This window comes from Dermacentor silvarum, chromosome 6 (assembly GCF_013339745.2).
Source record: "Dermacentor silvarum isolate Dsil-2018 chromosome 6, BIME_Dsil_1.4, whole genome shotgun sequence".
In the NCBI taxonomy this organism is placed as follows: Eukaryota; Metazoa; Arthropoda; class Arachnida; order Ixodida; family Ixodidae; genus Dermacentor; species Dermacentor silvarum.
In genome coordinates this window covers 156,976,718-156,995,759 of record NC_051159.1, presented here as the reverse complement: position 1 = coordinate 156,995,759, position 19,042 = coordinate 156,976,718, and the positions used below count along the sequence as shown (strand labels likewise).

Here is a 19,042-nt window from a genome sequence, read left to right as displayed (position 1 = left end):
TGCCGAAAACATATTTCACATTAGTTAAGGTTTTAAAGTTTATTCAGGTTTTTCACTGCCATAAATCTTTAACATTATCATGTCGTTGCTTTTTATAAGTTGGAAGTACTTGGGAGCTGACAAACCGGTAAGAGCATGAAAAATTAGAGAAAATTTGCTATATCGAACTGTTATGATGCCGTTCGATTAAGAAAGAAGAAGATAGATATGTTGCTTTCCGCATGGGTATTTTTAAATAACAAGAGAGTAATTAATGAAGGGCCGTCTAGTTTACCTGACTTGATTTTGAAGTCATAAATGATAAGCCTGAAACGACACAAATAAAGAAAGGAACAGCGTTATCTGGTCGTCATTACGTAAACTATGTTCTTTAATAAATGCGACAGTATAGGAAATTCATTCATAAGATATCCTGCAAACCCAAATAAATATAAGAACTTTTTAGGCAAACAGGTGTTGGTTTTTTTTTAATAATACGGGTGATATTAAGGTTCATAGAACTTCTTTTATAAAATAAGTGGTAAATGAGCGATAAAGTGAAAGCGTGTATAGAATTGCGCAAACTGATAGGGTAGACTAGATCTCGTGGGATCAGTCCCAATTACCAGCTAATTTCAGCACTGCAAGTTTCTACTTAGTTACGCATGCCTAATCATATTTTCAAGTCCCCAAAATTTCTCTCGATACGACAAACACGTCTCTATATATGTTTTGTGTAAAGTATTCCGCTGAGGGCGAAACTGGTTCGCAGGACATGCAGATAATGAATGAATGAATGAATGAATGAATGAATGAATGGATGAATGAATGAATGAATGAAATCGACTTTATTCAAGGTCCTGCAGGCCACGAGAACTTTGGGGCTTTCATGAAGTGGGTGTCTCTCACGACGGAACCGGGAGGTGGAGTTTCCTGGCGGCGTCGTGGACCTAATGAACGGCCCAGAGTTGGGGAGCGAGTTCTTCACTGCGGATTGCTTATTCAAACTTGCGCTTGTCCGGTTCGGAGTCTACGTGAGCTTGCGAGCATGACCAGAGTAAATGGTAAACGTTAGGGGATGTACTGCAATTGGTGCAATAAGACTTGTCGTAGAGCTCAGGCACGTAGTGGTGTAGTCTGTTTTGCGTGGGGTATGTGTCTGTCTGTAGCATTCTGAGTGTAACCGCTTGAGATCGAGTGAGTGTGCGGTTTGGCGTGCTATACGCTCTACGATGTAGGTAGTAGTGTTCAGTGATTTCATTCTATTTAGTGGGGGAGTCCTTGTTCTCCGAGTGGTCGGGTGAAGCCGTGCGGTCTGTAAGCGCGCGCGCAGCCTCGTGTAACGACTCCTTAAGGTTGCGGATGTTGCTGATCTTCGGTCCTAAGTGTGCCGGGAACCAGTATATGACGTGGTGTTTAATGTCTTTGTTTGTGACAATTCTGAGAGCCTGAGCACCAAATAATAATATAACCGTAGTGACGTGATACGTATGACAAGTTATGTGACAACGAGGCATACATTTGTCACGCAGACAATATGCGAGTTGAGGTAAAATGTTTACCCCGACCTACGGAACTGTCTCAGACGTCGGCACTAGTGTTGCACAAGCCACAGAGGACACATCAAGGGCGCTATAACGTAAAATGATTCCAAACTGTTTTGATTCTAATTTCTGCAATCAGCCTCCACGATTGGTCAAAGCATTTTCGGGCCACTCCCAACTTCGCCTGTCTGTCACGCGACGTCACGAAAACCGCGATAGCTCCCCATCTCATATAACGTGTACACACTGATTATGCATGATTAAACCGCACAAAAAAAACTATTCCTGATTCGATGCCTTTTCACCATTAGCTCTCTGCGATTGGTTCAATGTTTTCTGGCTACGTCCACTTCGCCTGTCTGTCACGCGACCGCACAAACCCGCGAAAACTCACCACGTCAAAGTGACGTGTACGCGAAAAAAATACATTATTAGGCCGAACAAAACTGAAAAATTTTCTGAATAGCCACAGACTGCCCCATTCCGAAAGGAATAGAAGATGGCTGCCCGTCAATCGCTCAGGCCCTCGCAACTCGCACCTGCCGGTGAGCATGTATTTATTTGCGCATGATAAACCTTTTTGCGTGGCAGTAAAATGTTATCGAGCCCTTTCAGCATGCATACGACATCGCTCTGCCAACTCTTCCTTGCTGAGGATCCGTTTTAGCGGCATTCTTATCCTTCCGTTGCACGCCGCCGCGATTTTCGACCAGCCACCGCACGCTATAGGTAAGGCGAAGCGGACCAATCGGAGAAACCGGCACCACCCTCTTCATGCGGTTATCTATTTTCACTGTGCTGGCTCGGCCCCATCGAAACCCTCTCCACTAGAGCGTGCTCCTCGCCTCTTGTCAGCCAATTAGATAAGAAAAACCGCTGAGTGTAGACAATGTTATTGGTTTTGAAAGCGAACAAAGGTGACCTCCTATAAACGAGGAGAGCGTTTGATTGGGTTGTTAAGATAACGCTGTGCCTGGGTCACCGCCCGATGCTTGCGTCGGTGGTTACGTAAATTTGACGTCAGGAGTTTGGAATCAAAACAGTTTGGAATAATTTTAGTTTCGTTATTTATTATCTACGCAAAAAGAAAGAAAAAAAGAAGAAAGCAAAGAGGGAAGTGAGTATTGGCTAGGCAACAAGAAGTGGGCGCGCAAAAATTGACTTCTGTTCAGGACGTGAGAAAAAAAAAAGTCTTAATAAACTTCTATTTACTGGTCGCGTTTATTAACAAATCAAGTATTGTTGAATTGGTGGCCTCGGGTCGAGATTGGCAAAGGGGACGCCATTCTTCACCCATTGCGTCGAATACTAGCATCAACAATGCTGAGAAGAAGCAGCCTGACTGCAATGGCGTCCAAGCTTTAGTGCTGTGTAAACGAGCTATCTCGTTGAGATGGCCTAATATCCAAGCCCCTTTTTGTATCCGCGACGCGGTCCCACTTTCCCAAAGCGACACGTCGATCTTTTACTTTTTGTTTTTGTTTTCAAATCTACGCGCCTGCCAGTAGTTCATTGCTCGAATGCATCAGCCGCGGCACCAAAACCGCATGACGACTGCGCATTGAACACGCCCCAAAAGTGGCGAAAATCAACGAGCCATAACTCTTCGAGTTATGCGAAGCACCTATTCAGAAATAAAGAAAGCAAAAAAAAAGACCTGAGGTTTCTATGTATATTGGGGACAACCGAAGGCCCCATTGAACGCAGCCGCAAATATTTCCTGCCTGAATTTGCCATTGAAAAACTGCGGTTACTTTAATGATCCCATCAGTTGCGGCAAGCAATCTAAATCCACATGGATTAAAAAAAAAAGGGGGGGGGGGGGCGGTGGATATAAAAGTTTCCTGTGCACTTCATATAATAATAGAGGAGGAGAGTGAACACGACAATAATATTGCATTGCAGAGCCAGAGAACAAAACAAACCCCGGAATAAACATATTATTACGGGGCATGAAAGTTATTGGTCTTTTGAAGTATCGCCACGTATTGCGCCGAACGGCGCATTAGGAATTCAGAGTTTGTTTACGGTGGGAAACGCGTATGTCAAGTACACTTCGGATGGTGAAGATATGAATACCGTCAGCTCTGAGAATAAGCAATGCAAAACATGTTTACAGCACAAGATATGCAAGAAAGAGTTTCTCATTTCTTCTATGGCAATAGCAAATTTAGATGATTGTCTTCTTTTTGAGTACAGGGCTCAAACGTTAGACTTACATTCTTTTTTTTTTATTTCAGCGCAAATAATTCTTGCCGTGGGAAGCAGTTTTGAACGTCAAACCAGTACACATTGGCGTTACTCGCTCGAATGTTTATGTTTTTCGGTGGCTTTCCAATACCTCCGTGCAATTGCGTTATAAAAAATTGCATTTTAAAAACAGATTTCGTGGCTGTTTTGTTTGCATGCGCCGGCTCGAGTACCACTTTTGGATGAGACCTTGAAGTATCGTGGCCATTCACTTTTTCTTACATGTTGCCCCTGTATCATTTCTTATTGTTACTAGCTCTTTGACCTCGTGGGATTTATATTATTCCACGCTATATGTTCCTATGTCAACACTGACTAAAAATGCAACATCTTCTTGCTGCTGCCTTCATCAAAAAGAAACAATAGTGTATTGATGCATTCTGTATTGAATTATCAAACAAAAATAACTTTTATGCTCAGTATTTATATGGTCATATGGCTTTCAGTAAGAACGTACAAGGCTTGATACAGGGTCACATGTGATCATATAAGATTATAGATATGGGGCATACAAGACATACGCGTCCTGCAGGCTTATTCTCGTAGCAAATTTCTGTCCCTCTAATAAAATTATATGGCTGCCAGATTCATGCAATGAAACAGTGTTTACCGTATTTATTTTTTAAAAGGTTATGTCCTGCACTACTGTTTTTCATATGACCTTGCCAGCAGCTTTTTTGCACAACTGGTATAAAGCCCAACTGTGGTCCTCATGTTTATTTATTTATTTATTTACAAATATCTCGCTTTTCATTATGTTTAGTGCTCTCAATTCACCAACGGCTCCGACTCAACTCCCACCCCCTTTTTTTTGCATTTTTTTGTCCTCGAATCTACGGCCACAAAGACCGACGTCACGCCACAGTTATTGTTATAAAAACCTGACCGAGGCGAACCCTGTCGAACACCGTTCTGTTTAGTCCTGCTGCCCGACAGACTCACCCGTGATTCGGACAGATTGTTTACACAGCAATGTCAGATGCAGCGAAAACGCTCTGAATCAACACCCCTGACGAGCAGGAATACTCCTGGACGGCTTTGTTTGCACCTGCAAACAAATGCATCGCCAGCGGATGTCGTCCACAGGTTTGTTTACGCAGAACCAAATAGCGGCGCTTATAAGCCTTCTTTATTATGCCGCGAGAAAGTAAGTTGGCGCAAAAAAAAATTACTGATATGCTAATAAAGTACAAAGGTATTGTGAAAGAAATGAACTGATGTTCTTCGCGATTGAGCAACAAGTCTTCGTAGTCACAACAAAAGAAAAGCGTCTGTTATTGAGGACAAAAAAAAAAAAATGCGCTAGAAAATTCAACACACCTCAACAGTTAGGTGTGATGCGTTTCTTTTTATTGAGAGTGCTTCGTAAGTGCTTCAACAGAATGCACAGCTTGGTAAGTGCACTCAAGAAACCTACTTTCATTGCTTAATAAGTTTACACACCAAAAAGTGCGTACAGTGAAACGCGGCTAGTCATTGCCGCTTTTAGGAAGGACAAGAGCTCCGTAATCCTTATTCATCAAGGGTTAACACAAATTGTGTCATGCCACTTTCGATTGCAGTACGTTTCTTCTCGAAAGAAGATTTTCTTCGCATGAGAAACGCTCGGTGGCAGCCAGAGAAATAGCGAGTGTCTTAATTCGTGCTTGATTTTTTTTTTTGCAAGCGCAGTAGGAATCAATAAAGAAAGGTAACGACAAAACTAAGGAAGACAGAGTGTAGTTTGTCTGTCGTATTACTTATTTATTCGCCATCAATTCGTGGGCGGGGAGCAAATCTGCATGCGAATGCAAATCTGCGCCGAGCAGTGCGCGCGTGGGCTTTAAAATCGATGTTACACCGCGCTAACGCTCCGCATCAAGAAAAGACAAGAAAAGTGGTCTGTCATACCTGTGACTTCGGTCAACTCCACGTTGTCAATTTTTATCGTTATCATCGGAAAGCCTAAAAAGACAAGCATGGGAGGAAAAAAAGGGAGAAACAACTTTTGAGTCTCTCTGGCAGGCCCTCCAGTATAGAATGCGGAGCAGACGCCGTGTCGGCAAAATGTAAGCAGCCTGAGACAATTTTACAAAACTTCTATCTCGAAATAAACACAAAACGACCACACCGGGTACAGAAGTACAACTTGTATAGCCTAGCTTATGAGTTTTTTTTCTGCCTTACTGCAGTAAGCGTCAAAAAAAAAAAAAAGAAACAGAAGCAACAGAACCCTCCTGGCAACGCAGCTGAGCCGCCTTCTTTCAACAAACCTGCGAACCGACTCGGAAGCACTTTCAAAATGAGACGTGTACGAATGCCACGGGGGAAAGAAAATCCAGTCTTTTTTTTTTTTCGTTTCTGCATAATGGTGCTGCCGTGAACACCCGAGCCTTTCAAGATGTCACGTAGCTTTAGGTAGGTAGCTTTCAAACATGAGCAAAAATTTTGTCCCCACTTTCTTTCGCTTTCGAAACACGACAAACTTTTGGAGCTCCTAAAAGCAGTCAGTGAGCAGCGATTCTTTTGCAACCCCTACGTTTGTTCGACGAGAGAGGGTCTGACTCTGCAAATGGTTGTGGCGTAGCTACATTTGTTTCGTTTTTTTTTTACCTATTTGCAAGTTTAAGCGCAGTAATACGTTAAACAATGTCCACAGTGTTTCTAGTTTCACTTTGTTCTTCGTCGAGTGTCAGCACAAGTGAGGAGTGAATTAAGTAACCGGGCTAAAGACACAACAAGAGAAGCAGTGAGTGTGGAGAATAGGGGATAGCCGTGCTACGGAAGTTGTATACGCAGCAGTGGTACCATGAACTTCAACTTTGTATTTTACATCACGTGCCTAGAATGTGAACGGTGGCTGACAAACTAGAGGGAATTTTTTTTTCTTTTTGATCCCAACTGAACGCATTGCCAATGTCACCCCGCCTCTGACTAAATATGAGCAAACCACAGAGGTAGAATTCTGTTTCGGAGTGGGCATTAGTTTCTGGAGCCAGAAATTTACCCTCAAAAGCGTTCTCCATCGCAGTATTACGGTATGTTATTTGGTGCAAATAGCAGTAGAAAATATTGCGAGGAGCCTATCGGTGTTTATATAATTTTAAAGCATTCCAAGTGTTGATGAGAGAATCCATGGGATATTTGCTAAATATCTTATGCCTTTCTCAAAGCTTTAGAATAGCAAGATTCGCCTACGAAATTAGAAAAAATAGTTACTCATAATGTCGCCTCGCTTGAGGATAGAAAACAATATTACAGTCGTAAAGGAATGGTACTTTATATATTGCCTATTTGTACACGGTGCTCTGATGTACTACCATTGAAGGGTGGAGGGAAGCACTTCGTTTAATACATATGATTATGGATGATTGCATGTATGACTACAAGAGAGAGAGATAAATGTCGTAATAAGGGTACCGGAATATTTATACTAAATGTGACGTGCGCTCCTTACTTCAGGAGTCAAACTGCGCCTCTGGGAATGCTGCCTGAGAGGAGCCATTCGAGACTGTAAAATGTCGCAAGCTTCCCAACGCACTTGTGCATCGGAGGGCCTCTCAGTCTAGGTAATCACTGCCGCACCGAAGTAGATAAATGAGAAAGGAACGGAAACCAATAAGCGTTTAAGCTTCGGCTCACTGGGCTGACTGGGCAAAGATACTTTCAGAAAATGAGTGACGTGATTAGGGGAAACTTGGTTGCCCAGAAATATTGAGAAATCTTGCCTCATCTGTGGGATTTTACAATGTGAGGTTGACACTCCCAAAGTGCAAAGCGCTGGAATAGAAAGACTGAAAGGCTGTCGCCTTTAAAGTGGAACTGCGTTGCTCAATCATCTCGCGATTGAGCGGCTTCAAAGTTAGCCAATCCTCATTACTACTCTCACTCTGCCCGTGAAGATATAATTTAGAAGGAAATGTTGGTTACCAGCTGATTATGCTGGCCGAGTGCTTTGGTCATGGGTAACTGAGAAAGATCAGAGCACTTTTCTCACCCTTATTGGTTGACTGCAATAAAAAGAGATTTTCGTGCTAGAAAGCATTGGACGCAGCCGATGGTGCCACACGGTCTTCTTTGTTATCCCAAGGAGACTGCACGCAGCCATGGCAACTGCAAAGTTAAACGACTGCTAGATCTAACCTAGCCACTGCGTTTGCTCATCGATGGTGAGCTCTCCTAAACATTGTACGTGTAGACACCTTGAAAGGCTTGAGGGATGACCCGCGAGTCGTGCGATACTGTCGCACTTAATTCCTTGGTTATGGCATTTTTGCATATTTCCCATTGACATACCACTTGTAGGGTTAGCAGGATTGTTGACGTTCAAGACTCTGCCTTAGCGTAGTGCGCGTGTCAATTCTTTTTAAAAAGGTAGTTCGTGGAATATTACTGCGTTGCAGGAATAAAACAGTTGTCGTCTCTTTCACGAAACAAAGTGTTGTGAAACCGACGTGATCATTCATGAAAAGGAAATATTCTGACTGCAGATTACGTACAAGACATGCTCTGACAAATATAAGCGACTGCCTAACGTTGTAGCTTGAGCAATCTTTAGCAAAAGTGCTTCGTTGCTTCACAGTGTTAGGCAGCCAAGCTAGAGCGTTAGAGAGGCGTCCATTAATGAAGAAACTTGCGTAATTGGGACAAGGCATTTCAAATGACACTGCTTACTTAATAAATGCACCAATCCAACGGAAAGTTGGGTGCTCTGTGGGTTCATGCATCTTGCTCCGTTCAGGCTTCCATCATTTTGAACATTGGGAAAGTAGAATCAAATTTCGAGCCATTTTGCAACAGAAGCCCAGTTCGGGAGAAAAATAACTGGAACCCACAGAGAAAAAAAGACACGAAAGCACAGTTTACGCTGATGCTTTTGCAATGCACACGCCATTTTTTATGTGAATACGCTGATCATCAGTATCCGCATTTAGTTCATGCTAGATAACAACGTTGGCGCTACTGCTTTTCCCACAGCAGCATCTTATCATAACCATCGCAGTGATCAGAATTTTACAGACTGTTCACCGTAACGCCGTAGATTATGCACCTAAAGTACTGGTGAAAAAAAGACAAAACTTTATATTATGCATCACTATTGAAGAATGCCGCACACAACAGTGAAATAAACATGCGTTTCCATATTATCGTATGTAAACTCCTCATGAAGCAGTATCTAAATCTTCAAGGATGTTTTTTTGTGTTCATTAAAAAGAGTATAAAGGGAGGAGGCTTCATTCATTGTCGAGTAAACTTAATGTAAACCATTTTTAAATTGCAGAGAAGGGTATGATTCTTTTACAATTATTCTTACACGTAGTTCATCCGCCAGCAATCACATGTGTGCACTTCAAATCCATGGTGATGAAGGCATTGTCAACTTTCACTGACAAGGTAACACGTTTGGCCAGAACAAAAGGGAATTTCTTTTATGACACACAGGCGAGAGCGTTGTTTTAATCTGTTTTCAATAAGTACAGTTGAAAAATACAAAGCACAGGTAAAGTTTGCGAACAGCCCGGACAGGAAAACAATAAACAAAACCCAAAGCCTATTCACACATGTAATATTTCATACAGCGCCCTTCGCGTTTCGCAGTTCATTGTAGGCAGTATGTCTGCCCAGAAAAGACCACATCTCATTGCTGTCCACATGCTAACTTGCAGATCGTTTTCTTCAGAAATGAAAAAGAAAACTAGTGTACGTTGTAACAGAGTTGCACAAACATACGATTTGACTCAATGATTTCGCTAAATACGTCCTTCCTGCATCTATGATTATTTTTGGATTGTCATACTTTTATGTTGGGGTCTCTTGGACTTTCGTCCAGACCCTGAGGCAGCAAGCTTGCTTCCGACGGCACCGGACCGCGTATCTGACAAGAGCGGTGTCAAAATCGCCGACGGTACCGAAGCATCCTTAAGCGCATTATCGTAACGAAAAGGCAAAACAAAAGCTATATAGTGTAACCGTACTCGAGACACCATGATAAAAACACGCTGTACTCAGTATAGGCAATGTTTGCCTCCACACATCGCAACTCGCCACTCGTAAACGTCACCAGCTTGTTCCTTCTCGACCGTTTCAGGTTTTACTTTTCCCTACGTCCTCCGGTTCGATGTTTACACGAAGCGACATATATCAGCAGTCTCTTCTCATTCCTCTTGTTTTGCAGTCGTCTTTTCTTTTTCTTTTGTCGTACGAGACCGGCTTCCAAGTAGGACGTTGTGTGTGTGCGTACGGCGGTGCGTGGATGAGGCGCAGCCCTCTACGCGGTATATAGCGATGATCAGCTTCCCACTCGCGTACGTGTCACTCTTGTCACGATCATTCTCTGTTTTTCCAGAGCCGACGTCCGCGCGCGAAGCACTATAGTACATCAGGAAAAGCAGCGTGAAAGACACAACAGGGGCAAAAAAAAAAGACAACCCAAATAAAAAAGAAACAACATGACGAACGTACTTTCGGCTCCAAGTCATTCAGTTCGTCCCGGTTTTTCTCTGTGCTTTGCCTTGCAGCTTAGCTCTTGCCTTTTTCGCTTTCTTTGCGTTGTGTGCCGGGAATCGGCTGCCGCATTAACGTTCGTTTGTCAGAGCGTTGCTCGCGCATCTTGCCTCTTCGTTGTTCCCTGGTTGGGCTTTCTTTTATTCCCACTGCCCCTGTCTATTCAACCCTCTCTACCGCTTCTTTCCTGCCGAGACGAACCGTTCGATATTCGCGCCTCGAGGACCAGCGAAGCGTCAACGTCTTTTCGCGGTGTGTCACCTTCGCTTCCTCCGCGAGCTCCTCAACGCGCGAGTGCTCGAGCCTCCGATGCGACGCTGTGGCGCGACTGATTCGCGCGCGATTCCGAAAGAGGGCAAAACGCCGAGCCGTCTCGGGATCGAAACCGCGTGCGGCCATCTCAAAGCGAGGGTGTTTACACGGTCCATTTACCACGCAGTTCATCAAAAAACACACACAACAAAATCTGTCGTCTTCTGATAATTGACATTCTTTACAATAGTGAAAAGCACCTGGTGCGCTACAGTCGTGGGCAAGACTCGCAATTAATATCAGGGAAAAAAAGAGAAAGAAGCTCGTTCGCAGCCTGCAGGCTTAAATAAAGTAGTACAGCCTACGTGCGCATGTTTAACAAATATATGCGCTGAGACAATTCCACGTTGCACTTCTACAGTAGAAGGAATTACATTTTTTTTGCTAATGTCGAGGTCGCTAGGCTTTTCCTCCCGATTGTACAAATAAAACTCCTATTTATTACTGTGTCACGTTTTCTCTTGCAGGCGAGTATCGCGCACCATTGAGTCTGCAACTTGTCAAAAATTGTCAAGCTGAGGTCTGGCAAGAGGTTTCCTCAACTTAGGCGCAATACTGCCTTTTAGCTAAGTTTGTACAGCACTTTGTACAGCCTTTATACAGTTTGTACAGTCATTATACAGCACTTTGCCTCACTAAAAAAATCAAAATTGGTAGTTATGTGTCGTTTTTTGAGGGTGACGTTTCAATAGGGCTGTATAAAGGGCTACTTGCTGGAGTTACTGTAAACGTGAAATGGACCAATCAGGTGACATTGTGTAAACGAAAAGCGTCGACATGAAATCTGGACCCTCGCTGTTGAGGGCTGAGAAAAAAGAAAACGAAAAAAAAATAATAAAAAAATCCACCGTGAGATTTGTTTTTCCAATTCACAGCACAAAAACAAGACAAGGACGAGAAGAACGTGAACGAGTACAGCGCTGACTTCAACTTTCCCAAGTATAAACCAAGTTATTTTTCTCAGGTTCCTCTTTCTGAGACTATGAAACCAAATGGCAAACCAATCTTATGCCTTTCTTGCAAAAAAAAAAAAACAACTACAACAAGTATTTTAACGCAAGAACTTAATGAAACGTTGTACTGGGGCAAGCATATCATAATCGTTCTCTCGACGAGTTTGTTCAGCAAAATGGTCAAAAGTAAAAACCTAATTTTAACAATTCATCTATTTTCACAGCATCTTTACCCTTGCCTTCGAGGCCACTTTTGCAGTTGAGAGAACAAAAAAGAAAAGAAAGTAACGAACATACAATCGAATACTTCGTGGTCGTACTGTTGTACAAGATGTAACATGCTGTGAAGAGGCTCCGATTAGTTTTTGTTCGTACATGTGTCGAAGCTAATATTGAACAGGAGAAGTGAAAAGTTAGACAGGCGCGCACTGTGGCGGCCACTCTGATTACACCCAAATAAAGAAGACAATTCATATTTACCCTGATCACCATTGTCGCCCAAGTAAACCGTACATGCAAGTAGACCACATATGCGCTTACGTTGTTTTACGCGTTGACTAAATAAGCGAATAATTCGTCGTACGCAGTCCTCTACGAGCATATATAGTGCATCTCGACAAAAAAACAGATCCAGACTCGTCCGCAGAAATTGCGTGCAACTTTGGGTTGCCCGCTGCCTGCGAATGGTACCACTGTTCTTGTCTGTAAAGCTGTCTTCACCGCGTGCCTGTTGGTTTGACGGAGAAGACCGGCCTCCGCAGTGCCGCACCCGACGAAAGGGGCGATCGATGCCAGTAGGCGCGCTCGGGGCGTGTATACGGCCCTGGATTCTCGCCGGTGCTCGGAGCTGCAGCGCCCAATCTGGACTGAGGAGAAATCGCGAACGAAAGCCAGAAAAGAGTCCTCAATAGATGCGGCACCCGGCCGCAGCCGCCCGGTTATCACCAGCCGTGTGCGCGAGCACACCCGTTCCTTTCGACGACGACTCCCTCCGCCACCTCACACACAGCGTCTCGGTTCAAAGGGAGCGTGCTACTCCTTTGCCAATCTTTGTTTTGCTCTCTACCGTGTCCTTCTGCGGAGTCTCGTCTCGGAAAGCTGTGCTTGCACGTTTAAAGTTTTCTTTTTTTTTTTGTCGATGCAACGTTGGGACTCTCGCGATATCGGTAGGCTAGCTAGCGAGCTATTTCGTCTACGACGTCCGTTGGGAAAACTCGCTAGGGTCGATGCTCCGTCTCCGGGACAGCTGTCTGCGGCTGATGATCGGGAACGTGAGCGAGCTTCGTTTATTTTTCCTTTTCTTTTGCGTTTGGTGCATCGCTCGTGGACGGTGCTCGCCGGTCACCCAGCTTCAGTTTGCTGAATTAAGTATGTTGTTGCCTGGTTCCTGAGGAGAGCACGGCCGAGAGTTTTATTTCAATCTGTGAAGTGCTGCAGTGTGTTGTTCAACAAAATGAAGGTATAAGCGTGACGCTCGCGTTCCGGGTTGATTCTACTAAGTACCGCGGAAATCAGTCCCAAAGAAGGCACGGCATCATCTGGAAACGCTATCTCGTGAGACTCGGCCTAGGTATGTGCGTATCTCTTTTCACTGCACTACCCACATCTATCGGAGCTGATTGATGGATATGTATGCAACGAGGTATGCAGAGTAGAGAGAAAAAAAAAGCGATAAGGGAAAGGCAAGGAGTTTAACCAGGCTGAACCCTGTTAACTACCGAGCCTTGGGGAACGAGAAAAAGAGGCTGAAAGCTGATAATAAAGAGGTAAGTTCACAGTATGCACGAACAGGCATGCAGTGTTGGTTATCATGATGCTGTACTGGAAAACGGAGGGGGGGAGGGGGGGGGGGAAGGTCAGTGTCCTAGAATACTTTTGAATTTTTAGCTTCTTAAACATGCACTCTAAAACAAATGCACTAGCGTTTTAGCATTTTATTTCTACAAGGCCACCACATCTCTAAGTTCTAGGAATTGTTTTGAAAGTGCGCTCCTACGAAAAAGAAGAAAAATAAAAATCGTGCTGTGTAAGCACCTTCATCCCTTCCCCCGCTGCCCAGTAAAAAGGAATTGGATAAATATATGCACTGGATATGGTATTGTTGATGCGGTTCTCGAAAATGTGGTGTCGTGGTCATTTTTTTTTTCTTTCCAGAAAGTGTACGTTCAAAGCAACTTACTTAAGATACCTTTGCAGATTCCGTATGGTGCTACGTATTCTCACTAGGCCACTCTGGCTAGCGAAAATTTAACCAAAGAGAAAGCTTTTCCCCACATCGCCGCCTCTTCACTTTTCCTGTTAAGGGCGCACAGAGCGAATACAGATTAATCTTAATCCCCACGCCACTTTTGCGGAAGCGTTAAAAAATATACAAAACAAACCGCAGAAAAAATAAAAGGCGCTAAGGGCCTTTAATACAAATTACGGTGGAAGTGCTTGCATTACGGAAATGTCGGATGCCATCGAAGGCCAGAAGAAATAATTTAAGAAAAGCGCGAAAAAGAAATTCAACATCCAAGACGAGTGGGCACGTGGAGTGTCCGGGTGCCACTTTTAGTGGCACCCGACCGTCTTCGTGCACGCGGCTCGCAGCTACAAAAAGAACGCTCGTGGGGCGACTTCAGGTCAAAGACGACATCGATATACGTCGGAAAAAAAAAGTTGAGAGAGAAAAAAAAAGCGAGATAAAAAATACAAGACAAATGTTAAGGCGGTAGGAGGAGGGCAGGGATGCGGGGGTACAACTGCGCCTGTCTTGCGTCGTTCTGCTGGCGTAGGCTTGATGAAAGAGGACTTTACAAAGAGACATTATCATTTGGGTGCTGTCGGGGACCGAGAGTCACCGCTTTTAAGTGCCTTGATCTCTTTTAAATGAGCCCGCCGTGCCGCCACCGCTGAGCGTGAATGTACCAAAGTCTGCGCTCTGACTCTCGTGGCGTTTCGGTTGTCAGGGGGAAGAGAGAACGGAGGAAGAAAAGGGGGGGAGGAGGATAATGTCTACCGAGAGCCCTACTTTTCCAAAGCAGCGAATTGTAATGAAGCGCAGGGGGCCCAAAAGTTGCCGAGCTCGGCGTTATAGCGGAACCGGAGAAAGAAAAAAAGCGGCGAATGAGAAGCGAAAACGCTTTGTTGGCGTTTTTGGCGATAACGAAGCGTGCTTTTCCGTCGTTATGCGCGATGCTGCTTAGAAAGCTACCAAGTGTCCAAACAGCTAACAAAGCCCGACTCTTCGTATCGAGATGTCCTTGGGCTTCGTGGAAACCTGGTTCCAGTTCCTTTCTTAGACGTTACCGAACCAGTATAATTGCTATTTGTTGCGGTTTCAATTCGCGTGACTGCTCAAACGAAACCGCCCACGCGCTACTCAAGTGGCTACTTTAGCTACAAAAATGGTGAGTGATAATGAGGAAAAACAGAACGATTACATGTTTTTGCACATATTGCTTTCTTTGCTATGTCATGTTTTATGCATCGAAACAAAGCTAGACTCCCATTTTTGTCGTGTTCATTCTTGAGAAAGCTTACATGGTTAGGAAAGTAACCCAGAAGGACGCAGGAAGTACTTAGCCAAACGTTTTCCCACAGCTGGCTTCGGGGCTCGCAAGCGCGAAAAAGGAACAAACAATTCGACTTCAATAGTTTGTTTTCTTTTATAGCTCAGATTTAAAACTAAATTCCGGAGCTTTACGTGCCAAAACCGGGACATAATTATGAGACACGCCTTAGTGGGACTGGGAGACTCGGTTTTAGCATTTCGCCGAGATCGAAATTGCACCCACCACGGCCGGGATTTGATCCCGTGCATTCGGGCTTAGCAGAGCAACGCAGTAGTCACTATGCCACCACGGCGGGCATTGTTCCGATTTCCTCGCATAATAGGAACTCTTCGTGTGAGTTTTGCCTATATTTGGGAAACTGGGGCCGGTATTTACGAAAAATCTGTTCATAAGAGAAGAAGCCAGCTTGTCGTGACGTCGGTCATATTATTAGGGAACCTGTCCAGCCATTGGAAAACAGCCGTTACGAAAATAAAAAAAAAAGCGTCGTGAATTCGCTCTCTCATTTCGTGAAATGCCAGCACAGTTATTCGAGCCCGCGCAACGCGGAATACTGCGGTGACTTCGGCGCAGGGATACATCCCGCTTCGGGGCATATGATTGAATTCACGCGTCGAGAGCACACCCTATACTAACCAAGCTACCTCCCCTCCTGCCATGCCGTATCAGACAGCTCGCATGCTAACCGACGTACTGATTATATTTTACTCATTCGTCGGAGCAGCCTCGCGCGTCAGGAGTCGGAGGAAAAACGATAAGGTAAACACGGAATATGCGCAAGTCGGCAGTGAATAAATTTCGCACGCTGGCATGTCTGCCTTATTCGCTTTTTACCATCGCGTGCCCCACGCGCGCATAAAGAAAACTGAACGAGGACCATGTGAGCGAAAGACTAAAGGGAGCGAAAAAAAAGGAGCAAATGCTTCAGACATATCAGGTACTGCTGAATCAATAAAGAAAACTGAAATAAAGGCTCCATAGAAAGAAAGAAAGACAGAAGGAAAGAAAGAACGAAAGAGCAGCGTCCGTGGAAATTGTGACAGGAAGGACGAATGCGTAAGTATTCATCGCAAGCCCATCGTGTTGGCCACCTGACTGCATACTGTCTGCTAAGCGCGTGGTTCTTTTTTTGTGCGACAAAGAGCAGGAAGGGGGCCGAGGGAGCTTTTCGGCAAAGGTAGAATATGCACGCATTTCGTTATCGCTGATTCGCATTCATGCTTCGATGTCACGCGGTATGGTTAGAAGAGGAGTCGCGCCGACACGCAAGGTCTACCGCGAGCTTTCTGCGTTTTTTGTTTTCTTTTCTCTCGTTTTTACTTCTTTTGTAAGAGCGGGACGTGTGGGAGGACGAGTTCCGCACGACGTCACCGTGTTGCTTATCTTGGTCCTAACGCGATGTGCGCGAACGCAAGTACTTCTCTGCTGCTGCGCTTCCGCTTTTCCCCCGTTGCTGCGCATCTGCGTTGGCGGAGGTAGAGAGAGAAAAAAAAAGAAAAATATAGACGGAGGACGGCCGGCCTGCTTCGCACAGTTACTATGCGGTCTAAATGAAATGCATTTCCTCTTGGTCGACAGTAAACATATGTTGACATACGTAATGCAGCGCGTGTTGTGTCTGAGAGACTGTGTTGAGGAAAGTGTTGAAGGCAGACTTTCCGGTTCACACAAAACAACATCGGATATATTGTGGTTTATGTTTACTTCTTTCAAAGCCAACGCTCCCGGACTTGCTGACCATGGCTGATGGTGCTGCTTCTGCTGACTTTCGGAATAGCTCCTACAAAACACAGGGAAGCCTTGCTGTCAACCTTTCAACCTTGCAGAGCTTTAAAGGTTGTGGCTGTAGGTCTGACACCACCCAAAACACGAGAAGAAAATTCCAGGTGGTGCCTTACGCGCACAAAATCATTCATAACCTGAAAAGGATGACGACCAGGCACGATGTTCCTGGGGTGTTCTCAGCACCTATATATAATAAGCTGTCGAGGCTTTGTGTCCGTGTTTCGACAAATAAGGTCATGTGGGCGTGCCAGCGGAAGCGCGCTAGGCCTTATGTTCACTGCTCGATAGGTGCCGTATATGAGATACCTCTGAACTGTAGCAAGGCAAACATCAGCAAAACTGGCTCGTGTGCCTATGTCCGAAGAAATGAATATGCCATCTCTATTATGAATGGATCTGGCTGATACCTGCCCTTCCACTGTGGCTCGTGTGGCTGTGTACCGCAGTTTGAGGGCATGCACGCTCACGGAAGAATTCATAATGCGACTGCGCGAGAGCTGATGGAAGCCTATTATATCAAGAAGAGGAGTTATTTATGTATCAGTGTTCTTTCGGTTTTACTCTACAAGAGCGAGATCTAGCTGATTGATGTGGCGGTGTGATATTCTTTTTGGATGCATAGATTAATTTTTTTTATCTGTTCTCTTTAGACCATGCAAGTAGTCAATATAAACGCACATTTGACACGTAATAAAAATAGTTGAGAGTTGAAGCTCTTTCTATTCGGCGCCTCTTCTTTCCGCTAACCTTTTGTGCCAGAAGCATTGAAAGCTATGCACCAACTAGGCCAACATCGTACTTTGTCGACTGATGGCGTGTTAAATTAAGTTCTATGGTTTTACGTGCCAAAACCACGATCTGATTATGAAGGAGGCCGTAGTGGTGGGCTCCAGATTAATTTTGACCACCGGGGTTTCTTTAACGTGCCCCTAGTACTTCGCCCCCATTGAAATGTGGCCACCTCGACCGGGATTGAGCCCGTGACCTCGCGCTTCACCATAGCTACTGGGATACCGCGGCAAGTCTGCTGGCGTATGGCCGCTACCATTATGATTCGCATAAGAGGGAAAGTATCTCATACATGTGACAAGGCTGGCGGCAACGGAGCTTGATAAGATGTGATACTTTGCTTCTTTGTCTCCGTATGCCTTGTTTTCCCTTCCTCTATTTCCGTCCAGTACATTCAGTCAAAAGGTTATAGTGCTGCTCTTCCTTCGTCTCAATATGGTGCGAGTGGAAGTGCGTGAATGCGTTTACTTGGACAGCACTCGAGAGAGAAAAAAAGTGTTGTAGGACATTTTGCTAATTATTGGTACATAGGGTACGGTCTCTTTTGTGAGGAAGAATACCGTTCTTATCAAGCGAGCTACCGCAGTTTGTAGCTTCAACATTTAGCTTTCGGTGGAAAGCCGACATTGTTGAGCGATACGTTAGTGCCCATATGTTAACGTAGCTGTAGTTGACATTACAGAGTAGGGTGCAAGAATTCAAACGTATGCACGTTTTTTTTTCTCTAGCGCTATATTCCCCTTTTTCTCCACCCAGTGAGGTCGAAGCTGCCAGAAACGAATAACTTTCGCCAAGTGTGCACCGTATCATGCACTTTCTTGACATCCGCCCACGCTTCCAGTCCTAACACTACGCGCCCTCCTATTGAAGTACCGCTGAACTTACTACACTAACTTCAGCTGCACCTAAAGGAAATGAAAGTTCAATACCGATCAAAAAGCACGCACAAACCTCGCCCACTTTCATTGCACAACCGTTCGCTTTCGAAGAAGACTGGCGTCTCTCGAACACTATACATAAGGACCATGCGCTCTGCGAAGGACAGATCCCACCAAATGTTGCGCAACGCCTGTCAAACCTGCACCCACGATTCACACGAAAAGCTTCTGTCTCAATATCCTTACAGCCGATCTCTGGCTTGAAGAAGGCAAGAGAGGCAGAAGCGACGAGACCCCAGAAATCGATCGCATAAACAAACCAAAAATATACAAGTTTATAGAGAACATCGCGATTGACAAAATAAATAACGGATTCAGAAATAGAGACGGACGTGCACCTCTGCATAGAACTGGAGAGCACCGGAAGGGACGCTCAGGGTTCGCGACAGGCGGGACGGGCGAAGGCACGGCAGAAAAGGCGCGCGGCTTTATTCGGCTTTGCGGACGATATT

General features: G+C 44.7%; 1 protein-coding gene across 4 annotated transcripts in view; it reads right to left on the bottom strand.

The window, feature by feature from the left end:
- Positions 1-19,042, bottom strand: part of LOC119456287 (hemicentin-2) — a 249,404-nt gene that overhangs the window by 162,242 nt on the left and 68,120 nt on the right. For 3 of the 4 annotated variants that reach the window (XM_049669698.1, XM_049669699.1, XM_049669700.1), the window contains exon 2: positions 5,664-5,717. The exons of the other annotated variant lie outside the window; for it this stretch is intronic. In XM_049669698.1, coding sequence (XP_049525655.1) covers positions 5,664-5,717 — 54 coding nt within the window. The remainder of the gene's footprint in view (positions 1-5,663; positions 5,718-19,042) is intronic. 4 annotated transcript variants of the gene reach the window in all.